This window comes from Schistocerca nitens, chromosome 8 (genome assembly GCF_023898315.1).
Source record: "Schistocerca nitens isolate TAMUIC-IGC-003100 chromosome 8, iqSchNite1.1, whole genome shotgun sequence".
In the NCBI taxonomy this organism is placed as follows: Eukaryota; Metazoa; Arthropoda; class Insecta; order Orthoptera; family Acrididae; genus Schistocerca; species Schistocerca nitens.
In genome coordinates, this window is record NC_064621.1 from 380254657 (window position 1) to 380279744 (window position 25088).

Here is a 25088-nt window from a genome sequence, read left to right on the forward strand (position 1 = left end):
TGTTATCAGGCTGATAAAATATCTGGTAACGTTATTATTTGTTATTCTAATAAGCGAACAGACATGAATTAGTCATTTGTAACCTACTTAATAAGAAGTCCCCGTCTCTCATAAACAAATACAATACTATATTAGGTTCAGTCGAACAATATTTTCCGAAGCACAACGTTCTCCAATTTGTCTGTTACCTTTTCTTACAAATGAGCTAAATGTTTATACATCCATACATACCGGTGCTGTATGACAAGTCCTATTGTACATCTGTCAAACATAATAGGAATTTGTGCAGATCTAGGATTAAATGCTATTTCTTCCGGTGTTTCACGAAATTACCAGATGTATGGCAGAGCCACAATGGGGCCTCCCATCTCCCCTTGTAGCCCGTCCCTTGTCTCTTCTAAAATGATAAAGTGGAAATGTAGAAATAAATAGGATTCTGTCGTTCTTCCGACTGCATAAGTAACAAAACTCCTTTGGTAATTATAGATGCCGAACTGAATTTATGCACGTACTACTCTGGATGGAATAAAATGTATCTCTTTGCACGTGACAAACAAGAAAAGAAGAGATCCTTTCTTATCGAAGTTTTGGAGGTAATTAACTACGTCTACATGAAAAGAAATGTTTGCTTCTAGTTGAATGAAAGAAATCTGTTGTTGCTTTAGGTTCGTCTTCCAAATGACTGAAAGTTAATCTCTCTCTCTCTCTCCTTTTTTTTGTTTAAAGAAGTATCTTTGATCCATGTACTTGTTCTTCCTTTCTTGTCGACTTCTATTGCTAGTCTCACCCTTACATGATCATGATACGCAGCATACGCCAGACATTTCCCGATGATTGTCGTCCTTAGCAATCCGAAAATATTCCCTTTCAACGTAGGACATATATTTGGACAATCTAGCATCACGGTTCTCAATAATATATGTAAACCGAGGACGCGTGGAAAGCGGTGGTAGCGGAGTGCAGCGTCACTGTGAATCACCTGTTGTGTGGCGTCGGGCGTGGTTCAAAGTCCGGCCGCGCACAGCCTTCAAAAGCCCCGGCGTGCATCGCGGGACTCAGTTTACCGGTTAGCCTCGCTACCAGCAGCACCCCTCAACGGTTCCACGAGATGCTGGACGTCACGTCACTGCTTTTAACGGTCCTCGTGGTCGCAGTGTCTGCGAGTATCATCGCCAGGAAATGGCGATGGAGGCAGCTCGAGAAGCTTCCTGGGAACGTAGCTCTGCCTTTCATAGGGACTTCCTACGTAGCGTTCCTCACGAAACGTGAAGGTAATTCGACGATTTGACTCTTCTTTGGTTTCCATATACCTCTTCTATGACATCTTTGGACAAGTGTGCGCAGAGAGCACTTCGTATTACACTCATGTGACAGAAGGTTGGGATAGCGATATGCACATATACAAACGACCGACACGAGTGCCTTAGCTAATAGCACGACATGACTCTCCCGGGTTCGTGACGGTATCGGTTGGTCCATAGGCGACTGAAAAACCGTGACCTGGTCAGATGTGTTCCGATTTCAGTTGGTATGAGCTGATAGTAGAGTTAGAGTGTGGCATAAATTCCACGAGGCCTTGGCCCAAGTTGTCAGCAAGGCACTGTGTAAGTTGGTGTGGGCTCCATAATGTTGTGGGCTGTGTTTACACTGAATGAACTGTGTCCTCTGGTGCAACTAGACCGATCATTGGCTGGTAATGGTTATATTAAGCTATTTGGATGCCATTTACAACCATTCATGGACTTAATATTCCCAAATAATGATGTAGTTTTTGTGGTCCGAAATGCGCCGAATTACCGGGCCACAACTGTTTTATGTTGGTTTGAAGAACATCCTGGACAATTTAGGTGAATCATTTGGTCCCCCAGACAGTGCGACGTGAATCCCACCGAACATTTATGGGACATATTCGAGAGGTTAGTTCGTGCACAAAATTCTGTACCTCCAACACTTTCGCAATTATCAACGGCTGTAGAGACAGCATGGCTAAATGTTTCTGCAGGGGACTTTCAATAACTTGTCGAATCCATGGAAAGTCGAGTTATTGCACTAGGCCGGCAAAAAGTAGTCCCAAGTGATGTTAGGAGGCATCCCATGACTTTTGTCGCCTCACGGTACGTTATTCATTTCCCCTCCCATTCCAGTTGCGAACTGACAAAGGAAAAATGACTACCTCCAGTCTTTATCCTGTAACTATGAGAAACCTTCATCTGGGAATTCAACCATGCCATTAAACACGAGAATCAAAAATTTCAGTTATCCCCAGCGATCATCCCCAAGCCTGCATAGACAGAATTCTCATCAAATGACAGCGAAGTACGAGAGCGAGGTCTGGACGTCAATGACTTTGCTTTTATTTGGTAATAAATTCATCTAGATCACGTAACATACGTCTTTGTTAGTAACATCATTTCGACTTCCACCATCATCATATCAACCCGTTAAACAGCAATCAGTGGCAGTATCAATAAAAACTACGCCTAATCGAGGTTTCAGCGCGTTAACACCTCACTAAAGCACTGGTTTTGTTGATACTGACACTGAACGTTGTGTTACAAGTTTTGATCTGATGATCTCGGTAACGATATTGACGATTTTGTTCACAAAACGTTCACAGTGATCACAGACTCTTTCAGGACATTTATTTCCTTTACTAAGACTTTGTTTTTAAATGAGGAATGAACGTAATTTTCTATGTAGTTCGCTTAAGTTCAAAGTTTCAGGTTTTTCCAGTGAGAGTTCATTCCACAAGCCTTGAGAAAAGAACGTCCACAAAATACCGTTCCAAAGGTTTCTGTAACCCTTTCGCTAGGCTTGACATTTTTTCCATTGCCAAATCATTTTTTTAGGCAGGATCCTGGGTTTTGATTTTTCCTGCTCCTCATCATTTGCACTTTTTATTAAAAAATTGTTTGGTCTACAAGACTGCGTTGTATTCCACACTATCGTTTGAAAGGTAATCAGTTATTTCCAAATTCGATTTTTCAATTCTATGTTCTGCCCTTTCACCCTTCTCCTTGATTATAGTCAATAGAAGAATGGACATGCCCACTTGTTTTTGAAACAAATGGACAGCCTCCTTATAAACATTTACTACATTAGGATGTATTCTTCGTTGACTATATACTAAACAAAACAAAGAATTTTGCGATGTTATAGTATTTCATATTATCCTATGACCGGAACAAACGCATCAGTACCGTTCCAAAACACTGTAGCAGCAGAAATAAAATAAAATTTAATTGATGTCACACCCTCTTAATGCTAGCTTGAGCACTTTCCGTTTTTCTCTCGGGAAGAATCTGAGGAAATAATCTTGTCAATGTATGTCGTGACTCGTAAGTTTTGTGAGACGTTGAACGCTGAGAATTTACGTTACCCACTGTTACGACGATGTTTCGAAACACCTCCGTAATCTCGTGTCCTGTGTGTGGTATACAAGACTACGGACCCGCAATTGCATGCGATCACATCACACAAGGATAATAGGTTTTGCTGCCACCTATTGTATTTGTCAGGAACGATGTCATTCGCCGCTTCCTCGAAAAACCGTAGTACGAAGCACACGAGTGTACACGAGTAGCTGTGTACCAGGCGAGGCTATATGCGTTAATTCAAGTGATGCAATGCCGGCTGGCGTCCAAGCGAGGTATCATGTTAGCAGAGCAGTTGTAATTGGCAGTAAACTGTAACAGGTCCATCCCAGAAATACGGACTCCCTTAGCAGTAATCCCCCACTAATCCCTATCCCCAAAAACAAATCCCAAATGCCAATACACCCCCACTACCTCTAACATTTTGTTTCTTCACTAAAGATAACTGTTATCGGTCATCACTACGATTGGTGTTAAAATCATGGTAGCAAATTACCCTACAGTTTCACCAATGAATCTTCCGTGATGGTATGTTCTTCTACCTTCGCCGTAAATCACAAATGCTACTGTGAATTTTGCAAACGTTCATCGATCAATATACAGTATTCCGTATTGAAGAATATGAGATTTAGCCTGATATTTCATGAATAATTGGTCACTATATGGTGCAATTGGCCATTACGACATTTAGGAATTTATGAAATATTTTTAGGTCCAACATTTATGAAGATAAGTAATTTGGCTTCCCTTATTTGTAAGGGCATTTCGTATTTTACTACCAGCATTATGTGGTACTACACTGAAACGTGAAGGTCTTTATTCATTTTGTAAGATATTTTGATGGTGAAGTTGATTACTCATGTCCTGCCGCTGTTCTCTTACATTCCTTTTTCTGCTCCTATTTTCACATGAGAACTGAGAAGTACGCGGCTCGTTTTCTCAGCTGTAATCATTCCTGTGGTGAACGAACATAATACCCTTGTTTACGAATTCATGTAACCATTGAGTTACGTGTAGTGCCACTAGATAACGAATTCTCGTGTGGATCTAGTAACTCTGAATTTGTGCGCCTGACTATTCTTGTGCGTGCTTTTTATTGGGTTCTCAGGTGTGATTCACGTTTTCCATTTTAAGGTCTGACCTACAGAAGTATAGGACATCTGTGTATTTTGGAACTGTTTCAGGTACACGTTTTTTATTGTTGCTTTCTCCCATTTTTGTGTATGTTATTCTTCATTTACTATTCCATTTTCCATTCCTCCTGGATCAGGCAAAGTGCTGTCCTTACTTGCCATGTCTGAGTTGTCCATTTAGCTGCATATACAAACGCATATCCTCAAAAGATACAAATGGATACACAAAAATCAGAAATAAATTATGTAATATATTATTTGGTTGAGAAAAACATATTAATTCCTTTCTTAGTTTATACAGCTGTTCAACTGTAGGGCTCTGACTTTTTGCATTACTACATTTCAGTTCTGAATGTAGGATTCAAGATTACTCATTCCTTCCCCTTTCCCCCTCTCCAGAGACGATACGATAATCAACGTATTTGACACATAAATCACCTTTACTCTTCACTACGCAACACTATTAAAGGACCACTTTTTAGAAATACCGTAACTGTCTCCCACTGCGACGCAAAGGTTTAAAATTTGGCTCATAAATGCCTAAAACCTTCCTCTGTAAAAAGCGTGGTGTCCTGCGACGTCACTCTCGGTCGCAATGACGCTTCTTGTGTGGTGGAGTGTCAAAGGGTTACCTGCCTGCGGGCATCTAAGTGTAATTAGCAGATTCCCTCTGTAAAGGCGCGTTTTTAAAATTTGCACTAAAGGCGGGCGGGGGCCATCAAGGTTGCTGCCGAACTGGGAATGCTTTCCTGTTTCATTCACGTGGGCGTCAATATCGCAACCTTCTCCAGTGATGATGCCACAGGAGGGTGCGAATCAGAAAGGAATGAAAATGCATAAGCATACTTCGCTGCTTCAGATCACCTCCAGATTTTGTCGAATGGTTTTCAACAGTCCGTAGTCGTTCCAAACTGTACACAAGAGCAAAACTTGGGGGCGCACTGCACTCCAAAGTGATGCAATCACGTTCGATGGAGATACAACCCCACAGAAGCCTCAGAGAAGGTTTGAAAGGTCTGAGAGTGTCAGCAGTGTTGAAGGTTGTCCTATTACTTAGCGAATTGTCGTTTCTTACCATGAAATGTGTGGGAATCAATGCTCCAAGAAAAAAGATAATTGACACCCTTTATGCCACCCCCTGAAGCCTTTTCGTGCCTATTCTGAGCTGTGGTGTCTCTGAAATCTTTTCCTCGCCCACCCATAAGGATGTGTGTTTCCAACGCTGGAGACAACGTTCTGTTCTCCGCCGCAGAGGGGTCAAAAGAAGAGATGAAATGTGGATAAGACAGTAACACTGGATGTGACAACCTTCCCATCGTGTGACGTGTCCACGATGGCGTTGGGCAGAGTTGTGTTGAAATATGGTGCTAATTTGACGTCATTAACCCACATCACACCTCACATGAGTTGCTAATCGTGGCCTTTCTTTCGCACGCATCGACCCCTTACAGTCTTGGAGCCCGCCAAGCTTTAGCACCATCACACAGAGAGGTTGTAGGAACCACTGAACCAAATTTTAGACATGTGTCGCAATGAGATGGATTTCCGGTATTTCGAAAGAGTGATTCTATAATTGTGTTGTGCAGTGTTACAAATGAGACACACAATGCTTTCCGTTCACTGGGGCACTGGCCTCGCTGAGACAAATGTAGGCTCGCTATGGTTTCCATGAGGAAAGGGACAGTTGTAAAGTTCCGCAAGGTCTGATCAGATTGACTCGTACCGCTGACTACGCTGCATGCCATTACATATGACAAAAGTGAGAAGAGTGAACTCACATATTAGCACATATACGTGGCTACTTGGATGAAGTGTTGTCTCACATGCTTTCTGTTGCAGATCGAATGCGCAAATTTGACGAGGTGCACAAGAAGTTCGCACCTATCTTTCGCACCTGGATGGGTCCTTACCCAGCGGTACAGATACAAAAGCCGGAACACATGGAGGTAAGTATTGTTTGTGTTTCCCGATTCCACAAAGCAATACAGTTCCCTTCAATGACTGTGCACTGTCTCCCGCATTCGGGACGACGACGGTTCAATCCCGCGTCCGGTCATCCTGATTTAGGTTTTCCGTGATTTCCCTAAGTCGCTCCAGGCAAATGCCGGGGTGGTTCCTCTGAAAGGGCACGGCCGACTTCCTTCCCCGTCCTTCCACAATCCGATGAGACTGATGACCTCGCTGTTTGGTGTCTTCCCTCAAACAATCCAATCTAATTCACTGTCTCCAACAGAAATATTTTCCTGTTACTGAATAAAGAACACTTCGTATTATGTTAGATTGGCATCTCATGTATTGTCAAAATTATGTGAATGAGAAACACGTCTTGACTTATGAGGAGAATTCTTACTTGCTGTACGGCAACGTTGTCATGATACAGAATGTGGGCGGCTAGATATGCATATGTAAGCAAAATTTCAATCAGAAATTTCTCATGTGATCTCGTCATTTAGGGGCTTCCAACATTGTTTAGTCCGGTACTTGGGGACTCTACTGTTACTATAGTGAAAAGATCTTATGCCAAATATCGCTTCGATATTTAGACCATCTTTAGTGCGTGAAATGTTTTCTTTAGTGACATTGACTGTGTATGTACATCCATCACTCTGACACACAATATGGTCATTTGCCAATTTCTTTGCTCTGGTATGTTGCAGCTACGAACCCAAAATGCCTTGTGGCCATCTCACCAGACATTTAAATGAGATGGCGCAGTTGTTGACAATGGACTCGTAGTTGGCAGCAGCGGGGTTCAACTCCCCTCCCAACAGTCCAGAACTAGATTATCCGTGGTTTTTCAAATCGTTGTAAGAGAATGGTTAGAACATTTCCCAGTCAGGCCATGGTACTTTCTACTCCCCTACACTTCCACTAACTGAGACTGTACATCATATCTAATAATGTCTGTGGAGATGAAGAAATCTTTTTTTCTGCTTTTATGCAATGACTTTTCTTGTTACCATTACTCACGTCTAACAACAGCTCGACGATGAAAGGTAAACGGCGACGTAGGAGCGCACAGAACGGATTTTCACATTCCACTTGCTTTGTAGCAGGAGAGGCACTGAGTAGCAAATTGCAGTAGGGTAAATACTTGTGGTCCTGGTACTCACTAATGAGCGTCAAAATTTTCTCTCCTTTTATTCATATTGCTGTCGACATCTGCTACTGTTACAGCAGTGCACTTTGCTTTGCTTGAATTGATAAAATATCAGTTTATGCGGGAACGTTTCGTTTCTGTTAGTTCCATGCACGTCATACTTCTAACCTGAAAAGGCGATTGCTGACTACATTTAAATCAGCTGAACTATTTCGGAATCCTGAAATGAAATTAAATCTTACTAGTTAACACTCTTCTAAGAAATAATGTTAACAATTTTAAATGTGGCTATCGACATACAGGCATAAAAAGTGTTTCCTTCCGTTTAGATCTTTCGGAACTGAACAGCATAATGAAAGACCAGTGAACATACAAGGCAACAAATGCAGATGATAATCGTCAGAACTGCTAAAAACAGATGGAGGTGTGCTAACTGGACATATATCTATGGTGACGTCGAAAATCTATGAGACCAAAATTCTACAATTCGAAAATAGAAAACAATCACATCAGTATAAATATTGCTATTGTAGCCTGTTGAACAGAGAGAAAGGCAAGTAAAAATAAAGGCAAAAATGAGTGAACGTCAGTTTCATTGCATATAATTTAATGATACCATGCAGAATCGATTATGATCTAACGCTTATTCAGATAACATGGATTACCTGTATGGAATTTGATAAACTAGAATAAAAATATCAGAAATATGCTGTAAAAAATTTCTGTAGAAGTGTGATGAAACATGCGGACAGACAAATAATTTACGATACCTATAAAAACTTGGTTCATATTTGAAATAAGGACAATGATGGAAGACAATCATTCACAAGAAGGAGATTTGGGAAAGGTAGTTGCATTTCCCTTGGGCTCTGAACCTTATTTGTATAGCTGTAAAATGATTCATGTAAGGTACAAAACCCAGGCAAAATGATACAAACCTGTCCCAAAGAAAGAAAGTCAAGACATAAGATACTAATACGAAGTTTGATGAGATTAGTTTTCTAGATTACATTAAGGATTCCTTAGAAGAAGTGTTGAATAGTATGAGGTAGCTACAAAGCACGGAATTAAATAAAACAAAGATAAAAGTTATTAATAGTCGCTGAAAAGAGACCAATGACTTGAGAGGTGTCAATATCTGAGAGAGTTGATAATAATAACGAAGTCAATGCTTTTCTTCTTGAGAGATATGGTCCAGTCCCCATTTACAGACTTCGATTAATATTTCTGTCATTTTCTTGATTGCTTAAGGCGAATGCTGTGATAGTATTTTTGAACAGAATGCAACGAATACCTTCCAGCTTCTTTGTTGGACTGCTCTAGTGCTTCGCGTCCTGTCTCATTGTCGATGCAATGTCAGACCCCAACCTCGCAGTTTAGCAACAAATACCTAAACTGTAGAAACGACAGCACTGGAAGTGAAGGGCTCCTCCTGCCGAGGGGAATTAGTTACAAAAGTTACAATGAAATGAACACCCTTAGCTGCTTACAGGCGTTGACATACGTCAACGGGGACAGATGAAAATGTGTGCCCCGACCGGGACTCGAACCTGGGAGCTCCTGCTCACATGGCAGACACTCTATCCATCTGAGCCACCGAGGACACAGAGGATAGCGCGACTGCAGGGATTTATCTCTGGCACGCCCCCCGCGAAACCCACATTCTCAAAGTATTGTCCGCACTACATTCGCAGTGCCCCCGCCCATTATACTCATTACTCGCAGCCCGTTGCCGATTCCCGTAAGAGTTCAGGCACTGTGCATTCGCACAGAAGAAGAAGATGGTCAAGTGGCCGGTGAGCCTTAACTCTCTCTCTCTCTCTCTCTCTCTCTCTCTCTCTCTCTCTATATATATATATATATATATATACTAAGATGGTATCTGTTCTTTCGGACGTGTCCGAAAGAGCAGACACCATTGGTGAACATGCTGCTCGTTAGAATGAAATTACAATGAAATGAACACCCTTAGCTGCTTACAGGCGTTGACATACGTCAACGGGGACAGATGAAAACGGACACGTCCGAAAGAACAGATACCATCTTAGTATATATATATATATATATATATATATATATATATATATATATATATATATAGTTACGAAAGTGTTGAACGAACTAGGGGCGGATTAGTAGAGGTGATAAGGTGGCGAAGAATCATGGAGAACAGTTTCCCAATGTACATTTGAAGCACGATAGCGGATGAAATCGTAGCACAAATAGCAGGAATCGAGGGAAGGAGAATACGAAAGAACATGATAGAAGTATTCTTCTGATCTGGCTATGTGATACCGGTCAAAGTATGGATCCTCAGACCAGTGCTGTCCGTCCAATGCCAGGCCGATGGATAAGCGACAGAGGCAGACTGGAAGGCAGTGGTGAGTAGGCCGTTGGGAGATAGCTGGTGGAGTTTCTCACTGCTAGTGAACTGTGACATCAACAAACCGTAAAAGGTCCTTATCTGCCCGACCGTAATCCACTTGCAGTAGGGTGCCGCTTTCCAGACGCTGTTATCTCAACACTTGCTGTTACGCAACGCATCTGTCGTCAGATGCCTACCATTCAGATGCCTCTTCTGTGTCGCCAATCGGATTGTCTTATCGCCGGTTGTCCACAAATACATGCATGCTTGTTCGATGTGTTGCACCGTAAATATATCGAGTGCAACCACAAATTGCTAAACTGTTTGTTTGCCTCGCATATGGTAAACAACAGGCCTCGCTCAGTACCTTAGACTTAACGTTGTGCAATCATCTTGTTTTGTTCCAGAGAGACCGTCTTAGGGTCTCTTAGCGTCGTCTGTTGTTTTCACTTTTTTGTCTTACGATGTTAAAGGGCCTTTCCATTATGCGTTTATATAAATCCTTTAAAAGCCACGTAATTTTGTATTTTCTTTTACTTTTAAAGCATCGTAGTTATGTCATTATCATTTGATTCCCCCTGTCCTCCTTCCCTGCTTCCCTTAATTTAAATTCCACCGATCCACATTCCTCACCAGAAAACACACATTTACTATTTGCTTAAATTGTCGACGAGTTGCTGTACAAAATTATTTACTTTACTAAGCCTTTGTAGACGAGTTCTTACACCGCATTATTTATTATACTATGCTTATTTTGGCGGTTTATTGTTACATAATTAGAAATAGTACTGACGTCAACTAAGAGATTTACATTAAATATTAATAAGAGACGGTACTGATCACCTATGGTACACAAAACAGGTCAGAACACTGATGCATAAGCAATGGAAAACGTATGTCAGTTTTAAAAGAACGCATAATCCCTCAAGATTAGCGGGGTTTTACAAAAGCTCGAAATTACTTGGACTTCAATGCAAGATGCTTTTCATAGATCCACAATGAAACTCTGTCCTGAAATATAGCTGGAAATCCAAAGAAATTCTGCTTGTATGTAAAGTACACCAGCGGCCAGACACAATTAATATCTTCACTGTGCACTAGTAACACTAGTAATGGGAATGTTACTGATGACTGTGTCATTAAAGTTACTAAACACGGTTTTCCGAAATTTCATCACCAAAAAACAAGTTTTCAGAAATAATCCAGATTTAGAATAAAAGAACAGCTGCGATGGAACTTAGATCACTTCATACAGCCACGTCTTAAGGTCCACAATGTATACTAATTATGTTCCTTTCAGAGTCTTCCGATATAATATGGTTCAAAAGGCTCTGAGCACTATGGGACTGAACTTCTGAAGTCATTAGTCCCCTAGAACTTGTTGCTGTTGTTGTTGTATTCAGTCCTGAGACTGGTTTTATGCAGCTCTCCATGCTACTCTATCCTGTGCAAGATTCTTCAGTTCCCAGCACTTACTGCAACCTACATCCTTCTGATTCTGCTTAGTGTATTCATCTCTTGGTCTCCCCCTGCGATTTTTACCCTCCACGCTGCCCTCCAATGCTAAATTTGTGATCCCTTGATGCCTCAGAACATGTCCTACCAACTGGTCCCTTCTTCTAGTCAAGTTGTGCCACAAACTCCTCTTCTCCCCAATTCTATTCAATACCTCCTCATTAGTTATGTGATCTACCCAGCTAATCTTCAGCATTCTTCTGTAGCACCACATTTCTAAAGCTTCTATTCTCTTCTTGTCCAAACTATTTATCGTCCATGTTTCACTTCCATACATGGCTACACTCCATACAAATACTTTCAGAAACGACTTCCTGACACTTAAATTATACTCGATGTTAACAAATTTCTCTTCTTCAGAAACGCTTTCCTTGCCATTGCCAGTCTACATTTTATGTCCTCCCTACTTCGACCATCATCTGTTATTTTGCTTCCCAAATAGCGAAACTCCTTTACCACTTTAAGCGTCTCATTTTCTAATCTAATTCCCTCAGCATCACCCGACTTAATTTGTCTACATTCCATTATCCTCGTTTTGCTTTTGTTGATGTTCATCTTATATCCTCCTTTCAAGACACTGTCCATTCCGTTCAGCTGCTCTTCCAAGTCCTTTGCTGTCTCTGACAGAATTACAATGTCATCGGCGAACCTCAAAGTTTTATTTCTTCTCCATGGTCTTTAATACATTTTTCTTTTGTTTCCTTTACTGCTTGCTCAATATACAGGTTGAATAACGTCGAGGACAGGCTACAACCATGTCTCACTCCCTTCCCAACCACTGCTTCCCTTTCATGCCCCTCGACTTTTATAACTGCCATCTGGTTTCTGTACAAATTGTAAATAGCCTTTCGCTCCCTGTATTTTACCCCTGCCACCTTCAGAATTTGACAGAGAGTATTCCAGTCAACACTGTCAAAAGCTTTCTCTAAGTCTACAAATGCTAGAAATGTAGGGTTGCCATTCCTTAATCTATTTTCTAAGATAAGTCATAGGGTCAGTATTGCCTCACGTGTTCCAACATTTCTACGGAATCCAAACTGATCTTCGCCGAGGTCGGCTTCTACCAGTTTTTCCATTCGTCTGTAAAGAATACGCGTTAGTATTTTGCAGCTGTGACTTATGAAACTGATAATTCGGTATTTTTCACATCTGTCAACACCTGCTTTCTTTCGGATTGGAATTATTATATTCTTCTTGAAGTCTGAGGGTATTTCGCCTGTCTCATACATCTTGCTCACCAGATGATAGAGTTTTGTCAGGATTGGCTTTCCCAAGGTTATCAGTAGTTTTAATGCAATGTTGTCTACTATCGGGGCCTTGTTTCGACCTGGGTCTTTCAGCGCTCTGTCAAATTCTTCACGCAGTATCATATCTCCCATTTCATCTTCATCTCCGTCCTCTTCTATTTCCATAATATTGTCCTCAAGTACATCGCCCTTGTATAGACCCTCTATATACTCCTTCCACGTTTCTGCTTTCCCTTCATTGCTTAGAACTGGGTTTCCATTTGAGCTCTTGATATTCATACAAGTGGCTCTCTTTTCTCCAAAGGTCTCTTTAATTTTCCTGTAGGCAGTATCTATCTTACGCCTAGTGAGATAAGCCTCTACATCCTTACATTTGTCCTCTAGCCATCCCTGCTTAGCCATTTTGCACTTCCTGTCGATCTTATTTTTGAGACGTTTCTATTCCATTTTACTTGCTTCATTTACTGCGTTTATATATTTTCTCCTTTCATCAATTAAATTCAATATTTCTTCTGTTACCCAAGGATTTCTATTAGCCCTCATCTTTTTACCTACTTGATCCTCTGCTGCCTTCACTACTTCATCCCTCAGAGCTACCCATTCTTCTTCTACTGTATTTGTTTTCCCCATTCCTGTCAATTGTTCCCTTATGCTCTCCCTGAAACTCTGTACAACCTCTGGTTTAGTCAGTTTATCCAGGTCCCATCTCCTTAAATTCCCACCTTTTTGCAGTTTCTTCAGGTTTAATCTACAGTTCATAACCAATAGATTGTGGTCAGAGTCCACATCTGCCCCTTGGAAATGTCTTACAATTTAAAACTTGGTTCCTAAATCTCTGTCTTACCATTATATAATCTATCTGATACCTGCTAGTATCTCCAGGATTCTTCCACGTATACAACCTTCTTTTATGATTCTTGAACCAAGTGTTTAGCTATAATTAAGTTATGCTCTGTGCAAAATTCTACCAGACGGCTTCCTCTTTCATTTCTCTCCCCCAATCCAGATTCACCCACTATGTTTCCTTCTCTCCCTTTTCCTAGCCTCGAATTCCAGTCACCCGTGACTATTAAATTTTCGTCTCCCTTGACTACCTGAATAATTTCTTTTATCTTATCATATATTTCATCAATTTCTTCATCATCTTAGAACTACTTAAACCTAACTAACCTAAGAACATCACACACATCCATGCCCGAGACAGGATTCGAACCTGCGACCGTAGCGGTCTCGCGGTTCCAGACTGTAGCGCCTAGAACCGCTCGGCCACTCCGGCCGGCTGCAAATATAATGCCTCCATACTTAGTCATACTTAGTAACCATTTAAGACCACTTGTTTGACGAAAGATCCGCACTTAAAGACTGTAAAGTTACGCAGATCACACCACTACTCAAGTAAAGAAATACGATCAACCATCTGAATTACAGCCCTATATCACTGACTCACAGCAGGCAGTAGTATTTTGGATCATACACTGTACTGGAGAAATATGAGATACCTAGCAGGAATGGATACACTTACATATAAAAGCACTGATTCGGAAAATTTCGTTCTTGTGAAACACAACTAGATCTTTATTCTCGCGACGTACTGAGTGCAGTTGAAAGGTAACCTCAGACTGATTTCATATTTTTAGATTTTAATAACGTTCATCACAAGCGGCTTCTAATTAAATTGCGTGCCTGTGGAGTTTTGTGCCAGTTGTGCGACTGGATTAGAAAGGCCATAGTCATAGGGTAAAACAGAACTTATATTTTGTATTCCGCAAGGAAGTATTATAGGCCCTCTGTTGTTCCTAAGCTACAATATATAAATGATTTAGGAAGCAATCTTAGCAGCCCTCTTAGATTGTTTCCAGATAATGTCATTTACCGTCTAGTAAAGTCATCAGAGGACCAAAACCAATTGAAACAGATACGTGTATGGTGCGAAAAGTGACAATTAATTCCAAATAATGAAAAGTGTGATGCCATCCGCATAAGTACTGAAACGAATCCACTGATCTTCGGTCACAAGAGGAATCACACTAATCTAAGGTCTGTGAATCCAACTAAACGGTTAGGGATTACAATTACGAATAACTTAAATTGGAACGGTCACATAGATAATGTTGTGGGGAAAACTAACCAAAGACTGCTCTTTGTTGGCAGAACACTTAGAAGACGCGACAGCGTTACTAAAAACACTGCCTACACCGCGCTTATCCGTCCATTTCTGGAGTACTGCTGCGCGGTATGGGATCCACATCAGATAGGACTGACAGAGGACATCCAAATCGTTCACAGGATAGCAGTTCGTTTTGTATTGTTACGAAATAGGGGTGAGAGTGTCACCGATATTATACGAGAGTTCGTGTGGCAATCATAAAAAGAAAAGCGTTTTTCGTTGCCGTATGATCACTGGACGGTAAATACACTCCTGGAAATTGAAATAAGAACACCGTGAATTCATTGTCCCAGGAAGGGGAAACTTTATTGACACATTCCTGGGGTCAGATACATCACATGATCACACTGACAGAACCACAGCCACATAGACATAGGCAACAGAGCATGCACAATGTCGGCACTAGTACAGTGTATATCCACCTTTCGCAGCAATGCCGGCTGCTATTCTCCCATGGAGACGATCGTAGAGATGCTGGATGTAGTCCTGTGGAACGGCTTGCCATGCCATTTCCACCTGGCGCCTCAGTTGGACCAGCGTTCGTGCTGGACGTGCAGACCGCGTGAGACGACGCTTCATCCAGTCCCAAACATGCTCAATGGGGGACAGATCCGGAGATCTTGCTGGCCAGGGTAGTTGACTTACACCTTCTAGAGCACGTTGGGTGGCACGGGATACATGCGGACGTGCATTGTCCTGTTGGAACAGCAAGTTCCCTTGCCGGTCTAGGAATGGTAGAACGATGGGTTCGATGACGGTTTGGATGTACCGTGCACTATTCAGTGTCCCCTCGACGATCACCAGTGGTGTACGGCCAGTGTAGGAGATCGCTCCCCACACCATGATGCCGGGTGTTGGCCCTGTGTGCCTCGGTCGTATGCAGTCCTGATTGTGGCGCTCACCTGCACGGCGCCAAACACGCATACGACCATCATTGGCACCAAGGCAGAAGCGACTCTCATCGCTGAAGACGACACGTCTCCATTCGTCCCTCCATTCACGCCTGTCGCGACACCACTGGAGGCGGGCTGCACGATGTTGGGGCGTGAGCGGAAGACGGCCTAACGGTGTGCGGGACCGTAGCCCAGCTTCATGGAGACGGTTGCGAATGGTCCTCGCCGATACCCCAGGAGCAACAGTGTCCCTAATTTGCTGGGAGGTGGCGGTGCGGTCCCCTACGGCACTGTGTAGGATCCTACGGTCTTGGCGTGCATCCGTGCGTCGCTGCGGTCCGGTCCCAGGTCGACGGGCACGTGCACCTTCCGCCGACCACTGGCGACAACATCGATGTACTGTGGAGACCTCACGCCCCACGTGTTGAGCAATTCGGCGGTACGTCCACCCGGCCTCCCGCATGCCCACTATACGCCCTCGCTCAAAGTCCGTCAACTGCACATACGGTTCACGTCCACGCTGTCGCGGCATGCTACCAGTGTTAAAGACTGCGATGGAGCTCCGTATGCCACGGCAAACTGGCTGACACTGACGGCGGCGGTGCACAAATGCTGCGCAGCTAGCGCCATTCGACGGCCAACACCGCGGTTCCTGGTGTGTCCGCTGTGCCGTGCGTGTGATCATTGCTTGTACAGCCCTCTCGCAGTGTCCGGAGCAAGTATGGTGGGTCTGACACACCGGTGTCAATGTGTTCTTTTTTCCATTTCCAGGAGTGGAGTTTGGACAAGAAGAGAATAGAAGCTTTTGAAATGTGGTGCTACAGAAGAATGCTGAAGATTAGATGGGTAGATCACATAACTAATGAGGAGTACTGAATAGGATTGGGGAGAAGAGGAGTTTGTGGCACAACTTGACCAGAAGAAGGGATCGGTTGGTAGGACATGTTCTGAGGCATCAAGGGATCACCAATTTAGTATTGGAGGGCAGCGTGGAGGGTAAAAATCGTAGGGGGAGACCAAGAGATGAATACACTAAGCAGATTCAGAAGGAAGTAGGTTGCAGTAGGTACTGGGAGATGAAGAAGCTTGCACAGGATAGAGTAGCATGGAGAGCTGCATCAAACGAGTCTCAGGACTGAAGACCACAACAACAACAACATGATCTTTTTACGAAATTTCTGTCACCAACTTTCTCCTCAGAATGCGAAAATATTTTAGTGTAAAATATTTTAGATCTCGAGATTATAAAGTAATATGAACTGTTTCGATTGCTCTAATCATCTCCAGCTCATAAACGTAACAAAGTGTAACATGTCACGTGTTGTACACTTAAGAAGTGATGTAGTGGACTGACAAGGCAGCCAGTCCACAGTGACGGTTAGCCGAAAGGCACGCGTACACACACGCCGACTGGCGCGAAGTCTGGAACAGGATTCGTAATGAATGCGATAAAGAAAAGAACGTAGCTACTAGAACACTTAACTTTTACTTCATCCTTTGGTATACAGCAATCTTGATGATACAAGTGAGACTCATTAAGATACATGCAATGTTACAAATGGCGCCTTGCTAGGCCGTAGCCATTAACTTAGCTGAAGGCTATTCTAACTGTCTCTCGGCAAAAGAGAGAAAGGCTTCGTCAGTGTAGTCGCTAGCAACGTCGTCGTACAACTGGGGCGAGAGCTAGCCAGTCTCTCGAGACCTGCCGTGTGGTGGCGCTCGGTCTACGATCACACAGTGGCGACACGCGGGTCCGACATGTACTAATGGACCGCGGCCGATTTAAGCTACCACCTAGCAAGTGTGGTGTCTAGCGGTGACACCACAAGTGAGACGCTGTAACAACAACAAAAACTTAACAACTGACGTGTCACAATCTGTAACGATATTTTTTGATCGTAAATGACTGCTCGCACCGGTCATATCATTTTACGTTCTTGTGGTCTTGTCTAGGGTACACTCCGTACCACTTGATACTTTTTTATAAATTTAGTCACTTTTCGTCGAACCCTGCGGATGGTCTAGAGACGAATAACATAGGGGTGAAGAACAGTACGAGAGGAATCATTTTCGCCATCTTGCTTAATAATGAAGTAGTTATTTGTGTCAATTAACATGAAATTCAATTAAACTGGTGCTGATTTAAATATTCAGTGAGTAAGAGTGGAATGACATTTAAAATATTTACTACACTTTTACAACACAAATAGTATAAACCAGTTGTGCAAAAGAACAATAAACTAAATGTGGACTACAGTCAACTAGAGCTCGAAGAGCAAAGAAGTTCAGAATCATATCAAGCTTTGACTGTAAACCATTAATCACACTTCAAAATCAGTGATTAGTCAGTTTTCGAATTAAGATACTATTGAAAGGATGTATACATCTTTCAGTTAGAAGCATGTTGCTGTTTGTCGAAATTCAGAGCAACAAAGTCTGGCTCGATTCAGCGCAATTTAGCTCTCTACTTCAATACTAAGACTATTTCTCTACTCCTTTTTAATCTACAACTCAGAAAATCCGCTTTCACATATGTAAGTAGTAACAAACGGCATCAAAGTCTGAATCCTTGTTTGAAAAGGGAAGGTAGTTTGCTTTTTTTTGACGTCCTAAAAGAAAGCAGAGGCTCTTTTTTGAAAGTATCTTCCACCTAACTGTCGCCAGTCACATCGATGAAGGTTTATTTCTTGATTACTTCTTCTGACACTTTTCCTGAAAATGGATTACTTATCCAGTCATATTTTGTGTAATATCCGGGAAAGTATTTTTCAAAGCTTTTTCGAAGGACCTCTAAAGGTGTAATACTGTCTCAAATTAAATCTTCCATATAAGCTTTTTCAGCGTCTTCCGAAAAGGATATAGGAGCATGGAATGCGAAAAAGTTACTGTGAGTACTACTGAACTAAAAACATTTACTTTCTTTTGAAAGACGATATTTGCCTTGTTCTTCATGTCGTTGTTTATGTCACTTAGGAACATAAAAACCTCTTCCGCTGCAATTTTTACCCTCTACAGCCCCCTCAAGTGCCATGTAAGTTATTTCCTGATGTCTTAACAGATGTTGCATCTTCCTGGCCGTCCTTCTTGTCAGTGTTTTCCTTATATTCCTTTCCACGCCGATCCTGCGGAAAGCCTCCTCATTTCTTACCTTATTAGTCGTCCGCCCCCGGTAGCTGAGTGGGCCGGCACGGTACTTCAGCTTGTTCGGTCAGAGAGTCGGTTGGCCTCTGTAATAAAAAACTGAGTGGAAGGATCAAGAAACGAACTTGAACGGCTGTCATGTGACGTCTGCAGCGGCCGAACACAACGATCAACAACGAACAAAATGAAAAAAAAAGTGGTTCAGCGCGACAGAATGTCAATCCTAAGGGCCCGGGTTCGATTCCCGGCTGGGTCGGAGATTTTCTCTGCTCAGGGGCTGGATGTTGTGATGTCCTAATCATCATCATTTCATCCCCATTGACGAGCAAGTCGCCGAAGTGGGATCAAATCGAAAGACTTGCACCCGGCGAACGGTCTACCCAACGGGAGGCCCTAGTCACACGACATTTATTTTTACCTTATCAGTCCACCTAATTTTCAACATTCGTCTGTAACACCACATCTCAAATTCTTCGATTCTCATCCGTTCAGGATTTCCTACAGTCCAAGTCTCACTACCATACGATGATGGGCTTCAAACGTACTTCATCAGAAATTTCTTCCTCAAATCAAGGAGTATGTTTGATACTGGTAGGTTTTTCTTGCCCGTGAATACCATTTTGCCAGTGCTAACCTGCTTTTTATGTCCTCCTTTCATCGTCCGTCATGGGTAATTTGGCTGCGTCGGTAACACAATTCCTTAACTTTATTTACTTCGTGACCACCAATTCTGATTCATGAAGGTTTCTCGGGTCTCCAGCCGGCTGGAGAAATCTTCATCAACAGTTTACGCCGGGAAACCCTACAGTCACATATACCAATTCTGATGTTAAGTTTCTCGCTGTTCGCATTTCTGGTATCATTACAGGCATCTTTCTTTGCTTGGCTCTCGATCCATATTCTGTACTCATTAGACGGTTCATTCCATTCGACAGTTCCTGTAATTATTTTTTTGTATCCTTTCATTAAGGATAGCAATATCATCAATGAATCTTAACGTTGATGTCCTTTCACTTAGAATTTTAATCGCACTCTAGAACCTTTCTTTTATTTCTGTTTTTGCTTCTTAGACGCATAGATTCCACAGCAGGGGCGAAAGACTACATTGCTGTATTACACTGTTTTTAACCGGAGCACATTGTTCATGGTCTATGACTCATTGTTCCCCTTGGCTCTTTTACATATTCTATATTACTCGTCTTTCTCTACAGAATTTCGAACATTCTGCACCATTTTACACTATGGAACGATTTTTCTAGGTCGGCAAATCGTATACGGTGTCGTGATTTTTTTTTCAGTCTAAAGTATCTTGATTTTTCTTTAGTCTTGCTGCCATTATCAACCGCAGCGCCAGACTGTCTCTATGGAGCCTTCTGATCGCCTTCTAACTGATCGTTAATTTTCATTTCCATTTTCCTGTATATTAACCTTGTCGGCAATTTCGATGCATGAACTGCTAAGCTAACTGAGCGGTAAGTCTCGCACTTGTCGGTTCGTGCGATCTGCCGCGCGGGATTAGCCAAGCGGTCTCTGGAGCTGCAGTCATGGACTGTGCGGCTGGTCCCGGCGGAGGTTCGAGTCCTCCCTCGGGCATGGTTGTGTATGTTTGTCCTTAGGATAATTCAGGTTAAGTAGTGTGTCACCTTAGGGACTGATGACCTTAGCAGTTAAGTCCCATAAGATTTCACACACATTTAAATCTTTTTTTTTCTTGCGTTCTTCGTAATTGTGTGGATGATGTTTTTCCGATAGTCTGATGGTATACCGGCAGTCTAATGCATTCTGCGCAACAACATGAATAATCGTTATATTACCACTTCCCCCGATGATTTTAGATTTTCTGATGGGGCATGTTGTCTGTTCCACCTTATTTGCTCTTTAAAGTCTTTCTAAGCTCTTTTAAATTATGATTCTAATGATGGATCCCATACCTCTTCCGGATCTGATCCTGTCTCTTCTTCCATCACATCAATCTTCTCTCTCACAGAGGCCTTCAATGTACTCTTTCCACCTATCAGCTCTCTCCTCTGCATTTAATAGTGGAATTCCCGTTACACTCTTAATGTTACCACCCTTGACTTTTATGTCACCGAAGGTTGCTTTGACTTCACTGTACACTAAGTCAGTCCTTCCGGCAATCATTTCTTTTTCGATTTCTTCACATTTTTCATGCAGCCATTTCGTCTTAGCTTCCCTGCACTTCCTATTTATTTCATTCCTCAGCGATTTGTATTTCTGTATTCCTGAATTTCCGTGAACATTTTTGCACTTCTTTCATCGGTCAACTGAATGTAAATGTGAATGTCGAGGGACTAGTGCCTCCCGTCGGGTTGACCATGAAGTATTTCTTCTGCTACTCATGGGTTTTTCGCAGTTACCTTCCTGGTATCTACGTTATTTTTTCCAGCTTCTGAGATTGCCCTTTTTAGAGATGTTCATTCCTCTTCGACTGTAATGTCTAATGAGCTATTCCTTATTGCAGTATCTGTAGCCTTAGAGAACTTCAAGCGTATCTCTTCATTCCTTAGTACCTCCGTACCCCGTTTCTTCCGGACTAGTCCGTTAAACGTTAACCTCTCTTCGTCAGTACTAACTGTGTTCGGAGACTGTGTCTACTCCTGGGTGTGTCTAACAATCAAATATCTGATTTCGGAATCTCTTTCTGACCATGGCGTAATGTAACTGAAACATTCCCGCATCTCCTATCCTTTTCCAAGTATACGTTCTCCTCTTGAGATTCTCGAACAGTTTACCCGGTATTACTACCTGAAATTCACTGCAAATCTCCATTAGTCTTTCTCCTCTTTCATTCCTACAATCAAGCCCATATTGTCCCATAGCCGTTTCCTCAACTCCTTCCAATAAAACAACAGTCCAGTCCTCCATAACTTTTATATTATCATCTCCCTGGCTATGGACAGACAAAAGTGGAAGAGACTTAACCCATGACAAGACCTGCCATAAGGCAGAATACCATACTACTACTACCCTTTACGTACTGAATTATCCGTTCAGTATCCTCATACACTCCTTCTATCTCTTCATCTTCTGCTTCCAACGTTGGTATATCTACATTAACTATTGTTTTCAGTGTTTGTTTCGTGTCTATTCTCATGAGAACAACCCTGTCACTGAACTGTTCACAATAACTCACCCTCTGCCCTCCTTTCCAAATCATAACGAATCCTACTTCCGTCATATTGGGTTTAAAATCTTGCCGCGAGAGAGTCATCTTACTTCAGTATGAAGAAACAAACTTTTAAATTTACCTCCCATATTTTTAAATGACAGTGTAAATTCGTGAGTGGGAGCGCTTGCCTTGATAAAGTACGTAAACTTCACAGCGTCTTCCGGCCGCGGCGGCCGAGCGGTTCTAGGCGTTCAGCCCGGAACCGCGCGACTGCTACGGTCGCAGGTTCGAATCCTGCCTCGGGCATGGATGTGTGTGATGTCCTTAGGTTAGTTAGGTTTAAGTAGTTCTAAGTTCTAAGGGACTGATGACCACAGATGTTAAGTCCCATAGTGCTCAGAGCCATTTGAACCATTTCACAGCGTCTGTCAACACAACATGAAGAGTTAGATGCCAAAGCTTCTTGGTGTATTCTACAATCAGGTGGCTCTTCTTCCCTTTTCTTGCCAGTGAAGTTACATAATCATGCATTGGCTTGGAGCCGTCTGTACACATGCCAGTGCATTATTGCCGTACTGAAAATGTATTGTGCTGTGACATTTGACTGAAGCGATTTGCAAAATAAGAACTCGTCTCATATATCTTCATGACGGTCAGAACGTACAAAAAGGAGTAACTGCGCCATATTTGTGACATCTGTACTCTCGTGTATTTGAAGAGCAGAATAAGTGCACTGATTCTGTTGTAATAACGTTTCTTCAATATTGGAAGACATGAATTCAATTCTCATTTGTTTGATAACACAACGTTTTTATTTCTTTGGCGGCTTTTTCCCCAGAACTGCTCTACTATACATGTACCCATCAAGAGTGACGCACTAATCGTGTGAGGTTCTTCTTTCTTTTCAATTCTAAAACAAGACAGGTATTAGGCTTTTATCATCCTAGTAACAGTGCTAACACAATTTGCATTTGCATTCCCATTTACATTCTATTTTGCAAACCGCAGTTTTTCTTTGAAAAAAAAATCGGTAGGTTTACCGACTAGCACAGAGTGCTTAGAACTTTAATAACGTTTTAATGAAGAAGGATTCATGTTTTGATTTGAAAGCGTTTCTAAGCGTACTACGCATTGGAGAACTGGATTATTATTAGTTTCTGTACCGGCCTTTACTGTGAAGCCAAATTGTATGTAGCTTCTATCACACTTGTGGTAAGGTGTTGGTTCGGTTTTCTAACTGCATCCTTGGAGGTAGAAGGATCTTCCTGGTTTGAAAATCGTTTCTTTGTTAACTTAAAGCACAACCATGTTTACGTCGTACAATCAAGTTCAACTTTATCTAAAAATAATAGTAATCAAAAATCAACTCGTTGTAATACGCACACTTCGATTCCAGACGCAAGCTTTCTTCGTATCATGACGTCATTTAACGTAACCCCCAACAAAGCGACAAAAAAAACAATAAACCGTTCACTACGTCATGACTGCAGCGCCACACATTGGTATACCGCGTAAGTTGGCGGCAGTTGCATAGCGGCACGGAACTTGCGAATACCCATCGCCAAGGGCCGATCAAAACATCGCCGATGTCAAGAAAGATGAATCATTCCCTGACAAGGCAGTTACGACTAATGAAGAGAGGGATGAGGAGGGTTCAATCCGATCTTCCTGTGTCCTGTATACGTTCTGTGGTAAATCCGTTGACTTTAACATTATACAGATGCTACTTTTATCAGTCAGTGTTCTCAACAGCATTTTACTTTGAAAATAAAGTAACGTAAGCAAATAGTTTTACCAATATCACTGTGTTTTGTTTACTCCTCCGTCTAGGCACCCCTGGTCTAGACAAATAAGATTATATTTCCACAGTCTTGACCATGTCAAGCGTTAGGAAAATAATTCGTTGACCGCCACCAACAGGACAAAAAGAAGAGAAATCAGTGCTCACTCAAGAAGATTTTCGTCTTCGTTTCTTTCCGCGCCCTGTTAGAGAATGGAATGGTAGAGATATAGTCTGAAAGTACTTCATGAACCCTGTGCCAGGCACGTAAGTGTGAATTGCAGAATAGTCACGCAGATGTGCATGTTCTTTCTTTTTCACGGAACTTATTCCATTGCTCTTGGTTTCTCAATATTCTTCAGATACCCACTGGCAAATGGCGTTGGGGGCAGAGAAGTATAAAAGTTCCATTGATGCAGTCATTTTAATCCTTTAGCCACTCCACTTCCTTTATAGTTCTCCATCATCCCGGAACCACGAAACGGGACGTGTGAGTTCGTACATCATAATTTTGCGCCTCGTATAACCTTTCTTTTCCTTTGTTTCAGAAAATAATGTCCAGCAGCGAGATAATAGACAAGTCAAACTTCTACGCCTTCCTGTATCCCTGGCTGGGACAGGGTCTCCTTACAAGCACAGGTACGTACCGTCTATTTCCGTTTTTATAAAAGACAGAACCAGAGCTTACACAAATTGACTGTCATAAATTTGTCTTAAGGACAATATGTAGCAACAATTGTTGTTTACCAAATTGCTGAATGAGGAATAACGTAACGGACAGGAATGGTTCATACCGGACACTATATGGAAAACAATTTGTGACTGTATGTGTGGGTGGTTTCTGTTTTATGACGAGAAAGAAAGGAATTATTGTATTGTGCAATTTAATTTATAATCCTTATATAGAGAATAATAAACAAGGTCAATGCCTCAAGAAATTAAGAAATTAACGTGTACAGATTTGATGTAGACGTTAAGGAAATAAAAGGGAATCGTTTCTTCTTTGAAAGTGGCCTTCCTGTTTGTCTGAAATTCGGCTTGTTTGTTGCACCTCGCTCAAATTAGAATTACAGGTGAGACTTAAATACATTAAACATGAGAATTGCGGCGCGGCATTTTTGAAGTGGGCAGTGCAATTCACAGTATATAATCTCAATAGGCTTCTTACGATGCAGAGATTCCTTGCAATGTTATTGAATCAATGGCTTTTGCTAAAGTGAAGATATTTTTGAAACTTCCTGTC

At 42.0% G+C, this 25088-nt stretch overlaps 1 protein-coding gene across 1 annotated transcript in view; it reads left to right on the plus strand.

Moving 5' to 3' along the window:
• The first annotated feature begins 1078 nt into the window (after positions 1-1078).
• LOC126199253 (cytochrome P450 4C1-like) overlaps positions 1079-25088 on the plus strand; it is a 213027-nt gene continuing 189017 nt past the window's right edge. Inside the window, exons 1-3 of the mRNA XM_049936050.1 lie at positions 1079-1271; positions 6347-6453; positions 24394-24484. Coding sequence (XP_049792007.1) covers positions 1109-1271; positions 6347-6453; positions 24394-24484 — 361 coding nt within the window. The 5' untranslated portion in view covers positions 1079-1108. The remainder of the gene's footprint in view (positions 1272-6346; positions 6454-24393; positions 24485-25088) is intronic.